Consider the following 20,745-nt stretch of genomic DNA (forward strand, 5'->3'; position numbering starts at 1 on the left):
GGATATTTATTTTATACGTTGGGTTATAATCCAGTACTACTTTATGTTGTTGCTTAAATTGTACCAGCTTTGGTCACTGAGGGCTCTTTCAGTTTGCTCCTGTGTCCCTTTGACATAACTTCATTGTGATTTTTTGTTTGTTTGTTTTTAATACTTCTTATTTTCTGGCACTGAAAGATAGGCCAGATTCTTCTTGGGTATTTCCTGCCCCAGTTCTAGATTCAGCTGTTTCTCCAATAGGGAATACTATTCCCTATTTATTAGGGAATAGTATTAAGATTCAAGATTTGGATGCTAGATGTCCCCCCCCCCTTTTTTTTTTAAGATTTTATTTACTAGAGAGTGCATGCATAAGCAGAGGGAGAGGGAGAAGCAGGCTCCTGCTGAGCAGGGAGTCCAATGTGGCTCCATCCCAGGACCTTGGGACCATGACTTGAGCTGAAGGCAGATGCTTAACTAACTGAGCCACAGGCAACCTGGAAGTCCTTTTTGATACTGGGGTGTCGTTACTTAGCTGACGGATCAAGTGTATGTGTGTGTGCTAACCAGTGTATACAGATATATCTATAAATATTTGTATATGTAACTGTCTTTATTCATTGAGCTAAACATCATAAGCTAAGTTCATACTCTCTCCAACTCTAATCCGTTACCACATGGATCTTTCTAGCCTCCTCCCCTTTCTTATTTGTAAGCTCCCATTTTAAGAGTGAGAAAACCGGCTTCCCCCTCTCCCCATCATCCATTTATTTCAATTCCAATGCATTGATTGTAGTATATAAGTATAGCAACATCAAAAATTAATGCCACCATACTTACCTAGCAGAGGAGATACTATGATTACAAAGATGGTTTTCTTAGGGTGAGGTTTATCCATTGTACTCTGGATGTGCTAACCCCTGTGATTTCCCCAAATATGGGAAACTCAACTGCATAATTTGTGATAGTGGGGAATTGTGTTTGTGTTCTCCCCTGGGAAAAAAATTAACTCCCAATGGGTTTTAATATTATCAGAGTATGGGGCTATGAATGGTTTCTTTTGACTTTAATTTTTTTTTTTAAGATTTTATTTCTTTATTTGAGAGAGAGAGAGAAACAGCAAGAGCAGGAAAAGGGAGAAGCAGACTTCCCACTGAGCAGGGACACAGGACTCAGTTCCAGGAAGCTGGGATCATGACCTGAGCCTAGGGTAGACGCTTGACTGACTGAGCCACCTAGGCACCCCTCTTTTGACTTTAATCTTACACTCTCTACTCATTTCCAAAGTTAATCAGCATCATTTTTCCTCATTAGTAAGGTGGTTTTATTCACTTAGATTATTAGATTATTGGGGGATCCCTGGGTGGCTCAGCGGTTTAGTGCCTGCCTTTGGCCCCGGGCAGGATCCTGGAGTCCTGGCATCAAGTCCCACATCGGGCTCTCGGCATGGAGCCTGCTTCTCCCTCTGCCTGTGTCTCTGCCTCTCTTTGCCTTTCTGTCTATCATGAATAAATAAATAAAATCTTCAAAAAAAAAAAGATTATTAGATTATTTTGTCACAATTGGGGGCACCTGGGTGGGCTCAGTTTATGAGCATCCAACACTTGATTTCAGCTCAGTTCATGATCTCAGGGTTATGATCTCAGGATCATGAGATCAAGCCCTGTCTCTGGCTCTATGCTGGGCATGGAGCCTACTTAGGATTCTCTCTCTCCCTCTACCCACCTCCTAACCCTCCCCCGCCCCCGCACATGTGTGCATTCTCTCTCAGAAAAAATTTGCATTTTATTCTAGGATCTCTCCCCCTTGTAAGTGATTTTGCTTTAAATTTTCATATGTTAAAATTCACTTTTTATGCTGTGGAGTTCTATGAGTATTGTCGAATGCACAGTATTATATATCCACAATTATAGTATCATAGAGAATAGCTTCATTGGCATGAAAATAATCTCTTGTGCTTCATCCATTTATCCCTTCCCCTTATCTCTGGCAACTACTGATCTTTTTACTGTCTCCATAGTTTTTTCCAGACTGTCATATAGTTGGAATCACACAGCATGTAGCCTTTTCAGATTGGCCTCTTCCATTTAGCGATATATATTTAACGTTCCTCCATGTCTTTTCATGGTTTGATGTCTCACTTATTTTGATCTCTAAATAATATTCCGTTATATGGATGTAGCACAGTTTATTCACCTTACTGTATCCTCTGGGGAAGTTTAAATGACATAAATAATTTTGTCTTTTTGTTGGAGTGAAATTGCCAAAGAAACAATTTAGGACTGGGTCATGGAGGAGTAGGACTTGTGTTTAATTTTTCTGTTTGTTTTCTGATTATTTATTTATGATAATCTATGTAATGAGCTCTCTTCCTCACTTAATTTTGACCAGTTTGTCTTTCTTTGAAGGGAACTACCTGTTTCATCTTTCTTTTCTTTCTTTTCCTTTTTTTTTTCCTTAAAAAGATTTTTATTTATTTGAGAGAGAGAAAATGCACAAGCAGGAGGAATGGCAGAAGGAGAGGGAGAAGCAGGCTCTCCTCTGAGCAGGGAGCCTGACTCAGGGGCAAGGTGATCCAAAGACCCTGGGATCATGATCTGAGCTGAAGGCAGACACTTAACCAGCTGAGCCACCCACGTGACCCTCATTTTTATTTTCAAACTTAATATTAGAAAATTACACTGGTGGTCTCTTATTTATTTTTTGTTTAAGATTTTATTTATTTATTCATGAGAGATACAGAGAGAGAGGCAGAGACACAGGCAGAAGGAGAAGCAGGCTCCATGCAGGGAACCTGACGTGGGACTCGATCCTGGGTCTCCAGGATCACGCCCCGGGCTGAAGGTGGTGCTAAACTGCTGGGCCACGGGGGCTGCCCTGGTGGTCTCTTAAAATTTAAAAATCAGGGGATCCCTGGGTGGCGCAGCGGTTTGGCGCCTGCCTTTGGCCCAGGGCGCGATCCTGGAGACCCGGGATCGAATCCCACGTCGGGTTCCCGGTGCATGGAGCCTGCTTCTTCCTCTGCCTATGTCTCTGCCTTTGTCTCTCTCCCTCTCTGTGACTATCATAAATAAATAAAAAAAAAAAAATTAAAAAAAAAATTTAAAAATCACTATACCTGCGGTTATATCTACTTTCTCATGTTTAATGCTGTTTATATGCTTATTTTCTTGTGTTCATTATCAGATTTTCTGAAGGTTTTTGATTGTTTTATTGGTAATTTTATAGCACCATCATAGAGGTTTATTTATTCATGTGTATTTTGGTTGACATAACTTACAGCTGTTCTTAAGGAGACTTTAAAAAATACTTTTTTCCTTTTTTTAAGGATTTTATTTATTTATTCATGAGAGACATAGAGAGAGAGAGAGGCAGAGACACAGGCAGAGGGAGAAGCAGGCTCCATGCAGCGAGCCCAACATGGCACTTGATCCCGGGTCTCCAGGATCACACCCTGGGCTGAAGGCAGCACTAAACCACTGGGCCACCGGGGCTTCCCAAAGTATTTCTTAATAGAATCCAATTTATCATTTTTTAAATGGATAATGCTTTTGTGTTATAAAAATTGATTGCCAAATTGAAGGTCATTGAGATTTTCTCCTATGTTATCTTGTAGTTTTCTGGTTTTGTATTTTATGTTAAGATTTGTGATCTGGGATCCCTGGGTGGCGCAGCGGTTTAGCGCCTGCCTTTGGCCCAGGGCGCGATCCTGGAGACCCGGGATCGAATCCCACGTCAGGCTCCCGGTGCATGGAGCCTGCTTCTCCCTCTGCCTATGTCTCTGCCTCTCTCTCTCTCTCTCTGTGACTACCATAAATAAATAAAAATTAAAAAAAAAAAGATTTGTGATCTATTTTGAATTAATTTTTGTCAGAAGTGTTAAGTTCTGAATCTAGTTTCTTTTCTCCTCCTCCTCCTCCTCACTCCTTTTTGCAAATTGACTTTTTTCTCTCTTTCTTTTTTTAAAAGATTTATTTATTTATTTATTCATAAGAGACACACAGATAGAGGCAGAGACATAGGCAGAGGGAGAAGCAGGCTCTATGCAGGGAGCCCCGATATGAAACTTGATCTCAGAACTCCAAGATCACACCTGAGCCAAAGGCAGACACTCAGCCACTGAGCCACCCAAGTGTTCCGCCAATGGAATTTAAACTGTTGCAGCATCACTTGTGGAAAAGACTTCCTCTTTTCATTCAATTGTCTTTACTCCTGACAGACTGTCTCCTTGACCAAACCTTGGTCAAGCTTCTCTTAGTTCTCTATTCTACTAGGCCTGTCCTTGGCCTGCTTAGTTCAGTTTTGAGAATTGTGTCAGTTTGGAGAGAATCCCCAATCTTAGTAAGTAATCACCCTTAATATCTAGTCAAATTCCTCATCTCTCACCTGCAATATCTTATCCCCATGGTCTGCCTTTAGCAGGAATCCCCTGTTCGGTAGGTCTAGCAGGAATCATCCTTTTCCTTGATGTTCCTTTTGGAAATTTTCCTTTTTTTTTTTTTTTTTTAAGACTTTATTTATTCATGAGAGATACAGAGAAAGAGAGTTAGAGACAGAAGCAGGCTCCAGGGATCCCTGGGTGGCGCAGCGGTTTGGCGCCTGCCTTTGGCCCAGGGCGTGATTCTGGAGACCCCGGATCGAATCCCACGTCGGGCTCCCGGTGCATGGAGCCTGCTTCTCCCTCTGCCTATGTCTCTGCCTCTTTCTCTCTCTCTCTCTGTGTAACTATCATAAAATAAATAAAAATTTAAAAAAATTTAAAAAAAAAAAAAAAAAAAAAAGAAGCAGGCTCCATGCAGGAAGCCCGAAGTGGAACTCCATCCCGGGACCATGCCCTGAGCCAAAGGCAGATACACTCAATCACTGAGCCACCCAGGCATTCCCCTTTTGGTAATTTTCCATTTGCTGACTCCCACTTGCTCCTTGGCTATAAATCTCCACTTGTCATTGGAATCAGAATTCAGACTGATCTCTCTCCCTTTCTGCAAATCTCATTGCAACAATCTCTCTCAAATAATGTCTTACTGTCTTAATAAGTGCGGTGAATAATTTTTTCTTTAACATTCCTTTGTCAAGATCAGTTGACAATCATATGGGTGTATTCCTGGTTTCTGGCTCTCTGTTGTATTCTATTGCTCTATGTGTTTTTTTTCCTTTTTTTTTTTTAATGGATGCCATATTGTCTTGATTACTGTAGTTTTTTTTTTTTTTAAACGTTTTATTTACTTACTCATGAGGGACACGGAGAGAGAGGCAGAGAATAGGTAGAGGGAATAGCAGGCTTCCTGTGGGGCAGGACTCCATCCCAGGACCCCAGGATCATGATCTGAGCCAAAGCAGCCACTCAACCAGTGAGCTGTCAGGTGCCCTGATTACTGTAGTTTTATTTTCAGCCTTGAAATCAGGTAATGTGAGTCCTCCAACTTTCTTTTTAGTATTATGTTGGCTATTCTAGATCTTTTGTCTTTCATTGTAAACATTAGAATCATTTTGTCATTATCTATAAAATAGCTTGAAGAGATTTTGACTGGAATTGCATCAGATCCATAGATCACATTGTAAGAATAATATCTTAACAATACTAAGTCTTTTAATAAATGAGCATGGAACACAGAAGATGGCAGAGGAGTAGGGTCCCCAAGTCACCTGTCCCCACCAACTTAACCTAGATAACTTTCAAATCATCCTGAAAACCTATGAATTTGACCTGAGATTTAAAGAGAGAACAGCCAGAACACTAAAGAGAGAAGAGTTCACGCTTCGAACAAGGTACGAAGACGGAAAAAAAATAAAATAAAAAAGAATCCAGTGGGGGAGGGGCCTCGGGAGGAGCTGGGCTAAGGGGGGCGGCGAGAGCCTCCAGGACAGGAAAGCCCAGCCCTGGAGAAGCAGTAACTTTAAAAATCCTCACCGGATTCTTCCTGGAGGGAAAGGTGCTTGCAGGGAACTCAGGCAGGATCCCAGGAAGGGCAGTGGAGCCCCCAGGTTCCTGGGTCACTAACAGAGGAAGTGCACCCTGGGGGAGAGTGCGCCACACACCACGGGCTGAGCTTAGTAAAGGGCTGGAGCGCCTGCCGGCGGGGCTTCAGGATCACCTCAGGCAGCGGCTCTGAGGGGAGGGTGCTGCGGGGCCCCAGGAGAACGATTCTAGGGGGCGCAGGCCCCAGATCCCAGGGTGCCAGGGGACACAGACCAGGATCCTGCGCTCCCCCCGGACAGGTGGAGGTGGGGAGGGCACAGGATAGTGAGGATTCTCCTGCCCATGGGCACCCCCTCCTCCCCCCCGAGCTCTGCAGAGCAGCGCTCCCTGCCCCCGGAGTATCCAGGCCAGCGTGGACTGGGAGCTGTGGTAGTTACTGTGGGAGCTGACTCCAGGGCTGGAAGGCTGGCCGATGCGTCTTGTTGTTCCTCCTTGTGTCACCCTGTGCCTGGGATGGAGCAGGGTCGCCAGTGAACAGGGGCCTCACAGGATAAACAGCTCCCACTGAGCCCGGCACCCGGCGGGGGCAGGGCAGCTCCCACCTGAGAATCAGCACAGCAGCCCCTCCCCCAGAAGACCAGCTGGAAGGACAGGGGAAGAGCAAGTTCTAGACCGAGCAGCGCTGGAAAGCTCCAGGGGAAGTCGAGGGATTTACAGTATATAGAACCAGAGGGTACCCCTCCTTGGTTTTTTGTTTTGTTTTGTTTCTTTCTTTTCTTTTTTTTCTTCCTTTTTCTAGTACAACTCGTTTTTAGCCACTCTGCACTGAGCAAAATGACTAGGAAGAAGAACTCATTACAAAAGAAAGAATCAGAAACAGTACTCTATGCTATAGAGTTACAGAATTTGGATTACCATTTGATGTCAGAAAACCAATTCAGAAGCACGATTATAAAACTACTGGTGGCTCCGGAAAAAAGTATAAAGGATTCAAGAGACTTCATGACTGCAGAATGTAGATTTAATCAGGCCAAAATTAAAAATCAGTTGAATGAGATGCATTCCAAACTGGAGGTCCTAACAATGAGAGTTAATGATGTAGAAGAAAGAGTGAGTGACATAGAAGACAAGTTGATGGCAAGGAAAGGAAGCTGAGGCAAAAAGAGAAAAACAAAAGATCATGAGGAAAGGTTAAGGGAAATAAATGACAGCCTCAGAAGGAAAAATCTATGTTTAATCGGGTTTCCAGAGGGTGCCGAGAGGGACAGAGGACCAGGAAGCATTTTTTTTAAATTTATTTATTTTTATTATTATTATTTTTTTGCTTTATTTTTTTTAAAGATTTTATTTATTCATGAAAGACAGAGAGAGAGAAGCAGAGGCAGAGGCAGAGGGAGAAGCAGGCTCCATGCAGGGAGCCTGACATGGGTCTCGATCCCAGGTCCCCAGGATCAGGCCCTGGGCTGAAGGCAGCGCTAAACCGCTGAGCTGCCTGGGTGGCCCTTGAACAAATCATAGTTGAGAACTTCCCTAACTTAGGGAGGGAAACAGACATTCAGATCCAGGAGATAGATTCCCCCCCTAAAATCAATAAAAACCATTCAACACCTCGACATTTAACAGTGAAACTTGTAAATTCCAAAGATAAGAGAAAATCCTTAAAGCAGCAAGAGACAAGAGATCCTTAATTTATATGGGGAGAAGTATTAAGTTAACAGCAGACCTTTCCACAGAGACCTGGCAAGCCAGAAAGGGCTGGCAGGATATATTCAGGGTCCTAAATGAGAAGAACATGCAGCCAAGAATACTATATCCAGCAAGGGTCTCATTCAGAAAATACAGAGCTTCCAAGATAGGCAGAAACTGAAAGAATATGTGACCACCAAACCAGCTCTGCAAGAAATATTAAGGGAGACTCTGTAAAAGAAAGAGGAAGCCCCAAAAAATAAGCCACAAAAACAGGGACTGAATAGGTACTATGATGACACTAAATTAATATCTTTTTTTTAAACATTTATTTTCTTAATGTTTTTATTTATTTATTTATTCAGAGAGAGAGAGAGAGAGAGAGAGAGAGGCAGACACACAGGCAGAGGGAGAAGGAGGCTCCATGCAGGGAGCCTGACGTGGGACTCAATCCCGGGTCTCTAGGATCACACCCTGGGCTACAGGCAGTGCTAAGCCACTGCACCACCAGGGCTGCCCATATTAATATCTTTCAATAGTAACTCTGAATGTGAATGAGCTTAATGATCCCATCAAAATACACAGGGTTTCAGACTGGGTAAAAAAGCAAGACTCATCTATTTGCTGTCTACAAGAGACTCATTTTAGACCTAAGGACACCTACAGTCTGAAAATGAAAGGCTGGAGAACCATTTACCATTCAAATGATCCTCAAAAGTAAGCAGGGGTAGCCATCCTCATATCAGATAAATTAAAGTTTATCCCAAAAACTGTAGTAAGAGATGAAGAGGGACGCTATATCATACTTAAAGGATCTATCCAACAAGAGGACCTAACAATCATGAATATTTATGCCCCTAATGTGGGAGCTGCCAAGTATATCATTCAATTAACAACCAAAGTAAAGACATACTTAGATAATAATACACTTATACTGGGAGACTTCAACACGGCACTTTCTGCAAATGACAGATCTTTTAAGCACAACATCTCCAAAGAAACAAGAGCTTTAAATGATACACTGGACCAGATGGATTTCACAGATATTTACAGAACTTTACATCCAAACACAGCTTAATACACATTCTTCTCAAGTGCACATAGAACTTTCTCCAGAATAGACCACATACTGGGTCACAATTCAGGTCTTAACCAATACCAAAAGATTGGGATTGTTCCCTGCATATTTTCAGACCATAATGCTTTGAAATTTGAACTAAATCACAAGAAGAAATTTGGAAGAAATTCAAACACATGGAAGTTAAAGACCATCCTGATAAAAGATGAAAGAGTCAACGAGGAAATTAGGGAAGAATTAAAAAGATTCATGGAAACTAATGAGAATGAAGATACAACCGTTCAAAATATTTGGGATACAGCAAAAGCAGGCCTGAGAGGGAAATACATTGCAATACGAGCATCCCTCCAATAAATTGGAAAAAACTCAAATACAGAAGCTAACCTTGCACCTAAAGGAACTGGAGGGGGATCTACACTCAGGGGGATCCCTGGGTGGCTCAGCGGTTTAGCGCCTGCCTTTGGCCCAGGGCGCGGTCCTGGGGTCCCGGGGTCGAGTCCCGTGTCGGGCCCCCGGTGTGGAGCCTGCTTATTCCTCTGCCTGTGTCTCTGCCTCTCTCTCTCTCTCTCTCTCTCTCTCTCTATGTCTATCATGAATAAATAAATAAATAAATCTTGAAAAAAATGTTAAAAAAAAAAACCTACACCCAGCAGAAGACTAGAGTTAATAAAGATTCAAGCAGAACTCAATGAAATAGAGACCAGAAGAACTGTGAAATAGACAACAAAACCAGGAGTTGGTTCTTTGAAAGAATAAGATAGATAAACCATTAGCCATTCTTATTAAAAAAAACAAAAGAAAAAAGAAAGAGAAAAGACTCTAATCACGAATGAAAAAGGAGAGATCACAACCAATACTAAGGAAATACAAATGATTTTAAAACATATTATGAGCACCTATATGCCAATAAATTAGGCAATCCTGAAGAAATGGACACATTTCTGGAAAACCACAAACTACCAAAACTGTAATAGGAAGAAATAGAAAACCTGAACAGGCCAATAACCAGAGAGGAAATTGAAGCAGTCATCAAAAACCTCCTAAAACACAGAAGCCCAGAGTCAGATGGCTTCCCAGGAGAACTCTATCAAACGTTTAAAGAAAAAACCATACCTATTCTACTAAAGCTGTCTGAAGATAGAAAGGGATGGAATACTTCCAAACTCCTTCTATGAGGCCAGCATCACCTTAATTCCAAAACCAGACAAAAACCCCATCCAAAAGGAGAATTATAGAGCAATATCTCTGATGAACACAGATGCAAATATTCTAACAAGATACTAGCCAATAGGATCCAACAGTATATTAGAAGATTATTCACCATGACAAAGTGGGATTTATCCCTGGGAATGCAAGTCTGGTTCAACACTCATAAAGCAATCAAGGTGATAAATTAAATCAACAAGAGAAAAAACAAGAACCATATGATCCTCTCCATAGATGCAGAGAAAGCATTTGACAAAATACAGCATCCATTCCTGATGAAAACTCTTCAGAGTATAGGGATAGAGGGAGCATTCCTCAGTGTCTTAAAAGCCATCTATGAAAAGCCCACAGCAAATATCATTCTCAATGGGGAAACACTGGGAGCCTTTCCCCTAAGATCAGGAACAAGACAGGGATGTCCACTCTCAACACTGCTATTCAACATAGTACTAGAAGTCCTAGCCTCAGCAACCAGGCAACAAAAAAAGAAATAAAAGGCATTCAAATTGGCAAAGAAGAAGTCAAACTCTCCCTCTTTGCAGATGACATGATACTGTTCATAGAAAACCCAAAAGACTCCACCTCAAGATTGCTAGAACTCATACAGCAATTCGGCAGTGTGGCAGGATACAAAATCAATGCCCAGAAGTCAGTGGCATTTCTATACGCTAACATGAGACTGAAGAAAGAGAAATTACGGAGTCAATTCCATTTACAATTGCACCCAAAAGCATAAGATACCTAGGAATAAACCTAATGAGAGAGGTAAAGGGTCTATACCCTAAAAACTACAGAACACTTCTGAAAGAAATTGAGGAAGACACAAAGAGATGGAAAAATATTCCATGCTCATGGATTGGCAGAATTAATATTGTGAAAATGTCAATGATACCCAGGGAAATTTACACATTTAATGCAATCCCTATCAAAATACCATGGACTTTCTTCAGAGAGTTGGAACAAATCATCTTAGAATTTTTGTGGCATTCGAAAAGACCCCGGATAGCCAGGGAAATATTGAAAAAGAAAACCATATCTGGGGGCATCACAATGCCAGATTTCAGGTTGTACTACAAAGCTGTGGTCATCAAGACTGGTACTGGCACACAAACAGACCTATAGATCAATGGAACAGAATAGAGAATCCAGAAATGGGCCCTCAACTCTATGGTCACCTAATATTCAACAAAGCAGGAAAGACTATCCACTGGAAAAAGGACAGTGTCTTTAATAAATGGTGCTGGGAAAATTGGAGAGCCACATGCAGAAGAATGAAACTGGACCATTCTCTTACACCATACACAAAGATAAACTCAAAATGGATGAAAGATCTAAATGTGAGACAAGATTCCATCAAAGTCCTAGAGGAGAACACAGGCAACACCCTTTTTGAACTTGGCCACAGTAACTTCTTGCAAGATACATCTATGAAGGAAAGAGAAACAAAAGCAAAAATGAATTATTGGGACTTAATCAAGATAAAAAGCTTCTGCACAGCACAAGAAACCACCAACAAAATTAAAAGACAACCTACAGAATGGGAGAAGATATTTGCAAATGACATATCAGATAAAGGGCTAGTATCCAAGATCTATAAAGAACTTATTAAACTCAACACCCAAGAAACAAACAATCCAATCATGAAATGGGCAAAAGACATGAACAGAAATCTCACAGAGGAAGACATAGACATGGCCAACAAGCACATGAGAAAATGCTCCGCATCACTTGCCATCAGGGAAATACAAATCAAAAGCACCAGGAGATACTACATCACACCAGTGAGAATGTTGAAAATTAACAAGACAGGAAACAACAAATGTTGGAGAGGATGTGGAGAAAGGGGAACCCTCTTGCACTGTTGGTGGGAATGTGAACTGGTGCAGCCACTCTGGAAAACTGTGTGGAGGTTCCTCAAAGAGTTAAAAATAGACCTGCCCTACGACCCAGCAATTGCACTGCTGGGGATTTACCCAAAAGTTACAAATGCAGTGAAACGCCGGGACACCTGCACCCCGATGTTTCTACTAGCATTGTCCACAGTAGCCAAACTGGAAGGAGCCTTGGTGTCCATCGAAAGATGAATGGATAAAGAAGATGTGGTCTATGTATAGAATGGAATATTACTCAGCCATTAGAAACGACAAATACCCACCATTTGCTTCGACGTGGATGGAACTGGAGGGTATTATGCTGAGTGAAGTAAGTCAGTCGGAGAAGGACAAAATTATATGGTCTCATTCTTTTGGGGAATATAAAAAATAGTGACAGGGAGTAAAGGGGAAAGGAGAGAAAATGAGTGGTGACTGAACATGAGAGATCCCTAACTCTGGGAAACAAACAAGGGGTAGTGGAAGGGGAGGTGGGCAGGGGTTTGGGGTGACTGGGTGACAGGCATTGAGGGGGGCACTTGATGGGATGAGCACTGGGTGATATTCTATATGTTGGCAAATTCAACTCCAATTTAAAAATAAATAAAAAATAAAAGTAAATAAAAATAAAAATAAATAGCCCCACTGGCTGCTCTGAAAAGCCATCTTTGCATTGTTCCTGTGTCTGGCTCCCTGTCGTCGCAACTACCTCTGCCTCGCGCCTCCTCTGCCACTGCGGACTCCGGCAGCTCCCTCGCCAGAGTCCTCGAACTCTTGCTCTCTTTTTAATCTGCTGCATTGGATCACAGGCGTGCCCCATCATGTCAGAAGCATCTGTGGACACCAGCTCCGAGATCACCACCAAGGACTTAAAAGAGAAGAAGGAAGTTGTGGAGGAGGCAGAGAACGGAAGAGACGCGCCTGCTAATGGGAAAGCTAATGAGGAAAATGGGGAGCAGGAGGCTGACAATGAGATAGATGAAGAAGAGGAGGAAGGAGGGGAGGGAGAGGAGGAGGAGGATGAAGATGAGGAGGCCGAGGCAGGTACGGGCAAACGGGCAGCTGAAGACGATGAGGAGGACGGCGTCGACCCCAAGAAGCAGAAGACTGATGAGGATAACTAGACAGCAAAAAAAAAAAAAAAAAAAAGGAAAAGTTAAACTTAACAAACAAACAAAAGGCCACCGTGACCTATTCACCCTCCACTTCCCATCTCAGAATCTAAACGTGGTCACCTTGGAGTAGAGAGTCCTACCTGCCTGCCCAACACGGTCCACGCCACCCGCAGATGACACACGCTCTCCGCCACCCAACCAAAGCCACAACGTGAATGTGCAACAGGGGAGGAAAAAAGAACCAAAACTTCCAAGGCCCTGCTTTTTTCTTAAAAGTACCTTAAAAAGGAAAATTTGTATTTTTTATTTACATTTTATATTTTTGTACATATTGTTAGGGGTCAGCCATTTTTAATGATCTCGGATGACCAAACCAGCCTTTGGAGCATTCTCTGTCCTACTTCTGACTTTACTTGTGGTGTGACCATGTTCATTATAATCTCAAAGGAGAAAAAAAAAACCTTGTAAAAAAAACAAAAACAGGGCCGCCCCGGTGGCACAGCGGTTTAGCGCCGCCTGCGGCCCAGGGCGTGATCCTGGAGACGAGTCCCACGTCGGACTCTCTGCATGGAGCCTGCTTCTCCCTCTGCCTGTGTTTCTGCCTCTCTCTCTCTCCGTGTGTCTATGAATAAAGAAATAAAATATATATATAAAAAAAAAAAACAAAACCAACAAAAAAACAATCTTATTCCGAGCATTCCAGTAACTTTTTTTGTGTATGTACTTAACTGTACAATAAGTGGTTTGTTTGTATGAGATGGTTAAAAAGGCCAAAGATAAAAGGTTTCTTTTTTTCCTTTTTTGTCTATGAAGTTGCTGGGTTTTTTTTGGCCTGTTTGATGTATGTGTGAAACAATGTTGCCCAACAATCTACCAGAATTTTATTTTGCTGAGTTGTTCTAATAAATAAATAAATAGATAAATAAATAAATAAATAGAAATAAAAATAAATAAATAAAAATAAAATAAAAAGAAATGAGGGAGGTGCTTTGAGTCCATGTGTGACCTTAGATTAGCCTCTGAAACTCACTGGCCTCCAATACTGAAACCCAGAATAATGATTTATTTGGTCTGTTTTCTACATACAATCAGTATCTGATGGTCCCACTTTAGCTCTTTCTGGGCCTGGGTATCTTGGAGTCTCAATCATCTTGCCCTCAGATTAAACCACTAATGCAGGAGGCTCTGCTATATAGTTACCCTGTACCTTGCCAAGGTGGCTCTATATTAGGCCTACCTCTTCTATATTCAGCTATCTTCTGTGTACTCCACATAGAGTACACTGGGCTTTCTCAATCTTCTGAACTCCACACAAGTCATAGGGAATCTATCTTTTTCAATGCTGCTCTTTGGCTCCTGAGTCATTTTAGGTGTGGCCCTATCCACATGTGGTCATACTGGAAGGGCCTCCATAATCCACAGGTATGGTGAGGACAGCTGGTCACTACCTCTGATGTTCTTTGATTTCCATATGACCATTTATATGTACCACTACTTCTTGTGATTCCCCAATGTCTGGCCCTGAGAGGGGGATAATATGAAGATGTTAAAATCTGATCTCACATACCATTTTTTCCCTCTAAAGGTATGCAGAAGCCTTCCTCCTCTTCTTAACTGGTGGCCACTTTGCAGCCCTAAATCCTGAATTTTCTCCATCTTACACTTACGATAGAACTCCTGTTCAGTGCTCTAAACTTAGCTTTTGATATATAAAGAGATGCATTTATTTAGAAATCTCTTCACAGGGATGCCTGGGTGGCTCAGCGCTAGAGCATCTGCCTTTAGCCCAGAGCATGATCCTAGAGTTCCAGGATCGAGTCCTACAGCAGGCTCCATGCATGGAGCCTGCTTCTCCCTCTGCCTGTGACTCTGCCTCTCTCCCTCCGTCTCTCATGAATAAATAAATAAAATCTTAAAAAAAAAAAAAAAAAAGAAAAAGAAAAACCAAGGATGGTCCAGTGTGTACAAATGGCTTAATGTGGAGAGAGGAGCAGTCATCCCAGATGAAGTGATAAAGAGTATGTCTAACTAAAGAATTTTTAAATTTTTTAAATTAATTAATTCATTCATTTTTCCGAGGGTGGGGAGGAGGACAGGGAGAGGGAGAGAGAGACACTTCAGCAGGATCCACACCCAGCCTGACATGGTGTGTCACAACCCTGAGATCAAGACCTGAGCTGAAATCAAGAGTCAGAGGCTCAGCCAACTGAGCAACCCAGGTGCCCCTGTAGAGAATTTAAAACAAAATAAAACCTACTAAAAGTTTACTTTTTATCAGCAGCATGAGTCAGCAATTCTAAACAATATCAGTGATAAAACATTTCCCAGACTTCCAATTTCTACTAGGACATGTAAAGAGCTTGAAAGTTGTCACTCTGCACTTAGTACAAGAAAAAGTTGAGCAAACAGAATCAATAACTTTTCTTGAACTCATCAGAGAACTGAGGCTACAAGACAAATCACCACCCCAAATTCCGGAGAAACGACTCCTTCAGGGCCACAGCTGAAATCTTGCTTAAAGCAGAAACTGCTGGAGCCATAAACTGGTGGAAACACTAAACTGGTTACAGCGACAAATTGCCAGATGGAGGAGAATGAGAGAGAGAGAGAGAGAGAGAGAGAGAGAGAGAGAGAGAATATCCTGAGAGTTGAAGTCTGGAGGGGACTACCACAGTTTCATTCAGTCTTACCCCTAGGAGCCCCACCAGATCCTCATGGTGAAGATCCAAGAAGAGCTCCTCGTAGTTGTGGAATGGGGAAAGCAGGAAGAAGGGAAGAAAATCCTACAGTCCAGAGCTTTCTCCATAACACAACAGATCTACTCTCCAAGAGAGTTCATAGAACATGTGTCCCATCAATGATAAAGGCAATTGTTTGACTCCAGACCCATCCACCCTTTCTATCTCTTCCAATAGAGGAATAAAGCTAAGAAAAACTTGTGAAGTTATAGCCTAGAGACACATTGAAAGACTCAAGTTCAATAATAAGATTACAGAATGTTCACTTTCCTGCACCTTAACAGGAACACCCGCAGGGCTCTAGTATAATGACAGTGTATCACAGCTGAAAGAGCTGCAAGGTGCAAATTTTGTCAATGAGGAGGTCTCAAGGAAGCCCAATTCTAACACGGAAGACTAAAAACAAGACACTAAAAGAACTATATCAGGGCTTACACTACATCCAGTTTCTAAGAATGGGAGTTAGGGAAGACTGTCTTTCTCACTCCTATTTAACATTTGTCTTATTCAGTTCAGGCTGCTATAACAAATTACCATGATAGGCTGGGTGGTTTAAATAAGAAACATTTAGGGATGCCTGGGTGGCTCAGGGGTTGAGTGTCTGCCTTTAGCTCAGGGTGTGATTCCAGGATCCGGGATTCAGTCCTGCATCGGGCCTCCTGCACAGAGCCTGCTTCTCCCTCTGCCTGTGTCTCCACCTCTCTCTCTCTCTGTGTCTCTCATGAATAAACAAATAAATCTTAAAAAAAAAAAACATTTCTCAAAATTCTGAAGGCTGGGAAGTCTGAGAACAGTCTATCAGCATGATAAGATTCTTAGTAAGGACCCTCTTCCTGGTTATATCCTTACATAACCTTTCTTTGCTGTATACAAGCAGAAAAAGAGATCCTGTGCCTTTTCTTCTTTCATAAGAACATTAATCCTATCCTATGCGCCCCACCCTCATAACCTACTGTGCTTATTACTTCCCAAATACCTCACCTTCAAATACCATCTCATTGGGGATTAGTGTTTAAACACATGAATTTGGGGAAGACCCAAATACTCAGTCCATAGCAATATCATATTGGAAGTCCTGGCTACTGCAATAAAAAAAAGAAATGGAAATAAAATACGTGCAGATTGGAAAGGAAGAAATAAAATGGTTTTTGTTTGCAAATGACATAATTGCCTATATAGAAAAATCCCAAAAAACCTGTGGAACTGCAGGCATACCTCAGAGATGTTGCAGGTTCAGTCCCAAACCTTCACAATAAGGCAAATATCACAATAAAACAAGTCAAATTATTTTTTTTTTGGTTTCACAGTGCATATAAAATTATGTTTATACCATACTGTAGTCTATTAAGTAGGCAACAGCATCATGTCTAAAGGAACAATGTATATACCTTAATTAAAATATACTCTATTGGAAAAAAAAATAAAATATACTCTATTGGGCAGCCCCGGTGGCACAGCAGTTTAGCGTCCCCTGCAGCCCAGGGTGTGATCCTGGAGACCAGGGATCGAGTCCCACATCAGGCTCCCTGCATGGAGCCTGCTTCTCCTTCTGCCTGTGTCTCTGCCTCTCTCTCTCTCTCTGTCTGTCTCTCATGAATAAATAAATAAAATCTTCAAAAAAAATACAGAAACAGTATATAATTTATAAATTCATCGAATGGTAAAAAATGGTTAATATGTTCCAAAGAAGGATATACCATTTTCCTGAATTTTGTGGTCTCCTTATACTGCCTTTTATCATGAACACATACCAGTATTCCTTGATCAGTTACACAAAAGGAAGGGTGTGTTACAATAGGGTGAAGAAAAAAATGTCTTAAGTAGCATTTAAGGAGTAAGGAGAACACTAATTTTCTTTTTAAAAAAATGTTTTATTTATTTATTCATGAGAGACAGAGAGAGAGGCAGAGTCACAGGCAGAGGGAGAATCAGGCTCCCTGCCCGGAGCTCGATGTGAGACTCGATCCCTGGTCTCCATGATCCCATGCCAGGCTTAAGGTGGCGCTAAACCGCTAAGCCACCCAGGCTGCCTGAGAACACTAATTTTACACACAATTTTGGGGTTACTGGAGTATGAGAAGCTCCCATTTGAGAAAGATTCAAAAGAAGGATGAAGGATTCAAGAGAAGAAATGTCCATGAGGAATGTTGACTGTTGGTAATGTAAAAAAGGCTGATTTCCTTGGCATGAAGTTTTCTGAGGGCACAGGTGGAAAGTTTGGAAGAAAGGTTGGCAGTAGGAATTGAATCAGCAGGGAGGAGGCTCTAAGCAATAGAGGAATGCATAGATTACCAGCAGTGCATCCAAGGCAGAGAACAAGCATAACAGGGATGGATGGCATACTGAATTTAGCGTCTGAAATATCTTCTCATGAACTGGTCTCATAAATCCTTTGTTAAGGGTTAAGGCCTGTCAAAAGCCTCAGCCAAATATTGGGTGATTTGGCTTCTGAGAGAGCTCTGGCCTTGAAAAAATGGCCTTCAAACTAACTTGTTGGGCCCCATGACTTAGACTGTGGAAATGGCAGCAACCATTTGGCCTTCAGGTGACTTTGATTATATCTGCCTTGAAAGTTTGCAAAATTGTACTTATTTTCTAAAAATAATGTGTCTGTTAACAAATTGCATTACTCTTGCTCAAAAGCTAGGTAGTTTTTGGCCACATCGCCATTTAGAAACTGAAAGTCATCTTTTCCAAGAAAGAACAGAAGAGCCAGTTGAATTATGTGGCTCTAGAGAGCTATATAAATCAACATTGAATCCTAACTCTGTTCAACATGCATAGTAGTTTCTTTCTTTCTTTCTTTCTTTCTTTCTTTCTTTCTTTCTTTCTTTCTTTCTTTCTTTCTTTCTTCTTTCTTTCTTCTTTCAGATTTTATTTATTCATCAGACAGAGAGAGAGAGAGAGAGAGGCAGAGACACAGGCAGAGGGAGAAGCAGGCTCCATGTAGGGAGCCTGACATGGGACTTGATCCTGGGTCTCTAGGATCAGGCCCTGGGCTGAAGGCGGTGCTAAACCACTGAGCCACCAGGGCTGCCCTGCATAGTAGTTTCTTATTATCTTTTTTTCCCTTTGAAATTCTGGTTTGTGCTCTGTGTTCAGTAATGTGACTTACTTTGATTTCCTACCAGCCATCTCATAACTCAGTGTTTTTATAAATTCATCAACAAAGCTCATTGTAGAAACTACATATTCTCTTCAATACATATTCTGTATTCTATCAATGGCAAAAAGTAGGCCATGAACTTCACTCCTTTTGGGTTCAACTGCATTGGAATACATGGTGATTAAGGTAAACAAGGGGCATGCTCCTGTGGTCATGAAATGAATTGAATATGGCTGGAGTGTTGCCTTGGGAGTGACAGCTGTTCTGTCCATGATTAGTCATTATCCCCAGCTCTGGAGTGGAAACTAATGAAGAATTTTAATGGTTTAAATTCTTACTCTAAAATAAAAACATTTAATTTGAACTTGAGAATCATAAACTGAAAAACGTCTGGTAAAATGTGAAGATAGAGCCGGTTTTCCTGCGCTTCTTTTTTTTTTTTTTTAAAGATTTATTTATTTATTATGATAGACTTAGAGAGAGAGAGAGAGGCAGAGACACAGAAGGAGGGAGAAGCAGGCTTCATGCCGGGAGCCCGACGCAGGACTCAATCCCAGGACTGCAAGATCGCACCCTGGGCCAAAGGCAGGCGCTAAACCGCTGAGCCACCCAGAGATTCCCCCTCTATCGCATCTTCTATGTGGAAATGGAGCTGAGAGGTGGTGCATAGAAAGAACATCGATCATACCACTCCTTGAAAAACTACTCTTTCCCAATTTTTTTTTAGTTTTTTGCTTTCTTTGAATTTTTTTTTTTTTTTTTTAGATTTTTATTTACTTATTCATGAGAGACATAGATGGAGGCAGAGACATAGGCAGAGGGAAACTCAATCTCAGGACTCCAGGATCATGACCTGAGTTGAAGGCAGATGCTCAACCACTTAGCCATCCAGGCGTCCCTCCTTTCTGTGAATCTTAAAATAGAGGCTCCCAAAGACAAAACACATGGGACAGTGAAAAGATTTATCTCTTATTGTAGAAAAAGTTATGTGTAAATAAAAGGAACTTATAAATGTGTGTGTACACATATATTGTAGTCTTTGGAAAGGCTCAGGAAATTAACCTAGTATCACTGTCTGGACCAAGGGAGGAACAAGCAAATAGGCATGCAGCTGTGCATCTGCAAACTGGAGCCTGATGAGGCGATATCCCCAATGGAAGGTAGGTGTTCAAGACACCTCAGGTAGTTTGTTTCATTATCTGAGTGGCTTCTCCCGCTCTGTGTTGGTCTAGCTTGAGCTTGAATTATTTTCTTCCCTTTCAACATAAAAAAATATTTTTTGTTTTAAAAATATAAAGAACATTTTTGTATTAAAAGTAATAGTTAAAAAAATGTAATAGTTATGGGGTAGAAAATTGTAAAAGTACACAAAAAATAAAATGCATTATAATGGGGCAGTTATACTCAATTGCAGCTTTCTTAACATTTGGAGTATTCTTACATTAAAAAATATCACACACATACTCCTACACAAGTATATTGAAGATTCTCAGTCCTTGCTGCACATTAGAAATCATCAATGTGCTTTTGTAAGAAAAAAGAATTGAAACGCTAGTCATTTATTTTTTATTTTTATTTTATTTTATTTTATTTTATTTTATTTTTTAAGATTTATTTATTTATTCATGAGAGACGCACAGAGAGAAGCAGAGACATAGGCAGAGGGAAAAACAGGCTCCACACAGGGATCCCGACGTGGGACCTGATCCCAGGTCTCCAGGACCAGGCCCTGGGCTGAATCAGGTGGCACTAAACCTCTGAGCCACCCAGGCTGCCCAAAATGCTAGTCATTTAAACAATATTTAAAGAATAATCATTATTGTTTCCTCAAAAGATTAATAATATATACTTATTTTCAAGTTACATTAAGTTTTAGAGTGTGTATATGTGAATATACATGTATACAATTTTATGTAAATGAAATTTATTTTGATTTTTCACTTAATAAGTATTTCCATGTCATCAAAATTCTTAGTAATCATTACCCTTGATGGCCATAAAAATTCCACCCTGTGAAAACACCAAAAATTCCTTTTTTTTAAAAAT

At 41.2% G+C, this 20,745-nt stretch overlaps 1 protein-coding gene and 1 non-coding gene across 2 annotated transcripts; both read left to right on the plus strand.

Annotated features, from left to right (window-relative positions):
• Positions 1-811: 811 nt before the first annotated feature.
• Positions 812-975, plus strand: LOC129506127 (U1 spliceosomal RNA). Its single transcript, XR_008663716.1, has one exon. It is a non-coding gene; the product is annotated as a U1 spliceosomal RNA (small nuclear RNA).
• An 11,586-nt stretch (positions 976-12,561) lies between these two features.
• On the plus strand, positions 12,562-12,864 carry LOC129506095 (prothymosin alpha-like). The gene has a single exon (XM_055319571.1). The coding sequence runs from the start codon at positions 12,562-12,564 to the stop codon at positions 12,862-12,864; it is 303 nt and encodes a 100-aa protein (XP_055175546.1).
• Positions 12,865-20,745: the final 7,881 nt, after the last annotated feature.

The sequence above is a fragment of the Nyctereutes procyonoides genome, unplaced genomic scaffold (genome assembly GCF_905146905.1).
Source record: "Nyctereutes procyonoides isolate TBG_1078 unplaced genomic scaffold, NYPRO_anot_genome, whole genome shotgun sequence".
In the NCBI taxonomy this organism is placed as follows: domain Eukaryota; kingdom Metazoa; phylum Chordata; class Mammalia; order Carnivora; family Canidae; genus Nyctereutes; species Nyctereutes procyonoides.

Coding starts and splice junctions, on each gene's coding strand:
- LOC129506095 (XM_055319571.1), top strand. CDS start 12,562: ATGTCAGAAGCATCTGTGGACACCAGCTCCGAGATCACCACCAAGGAC.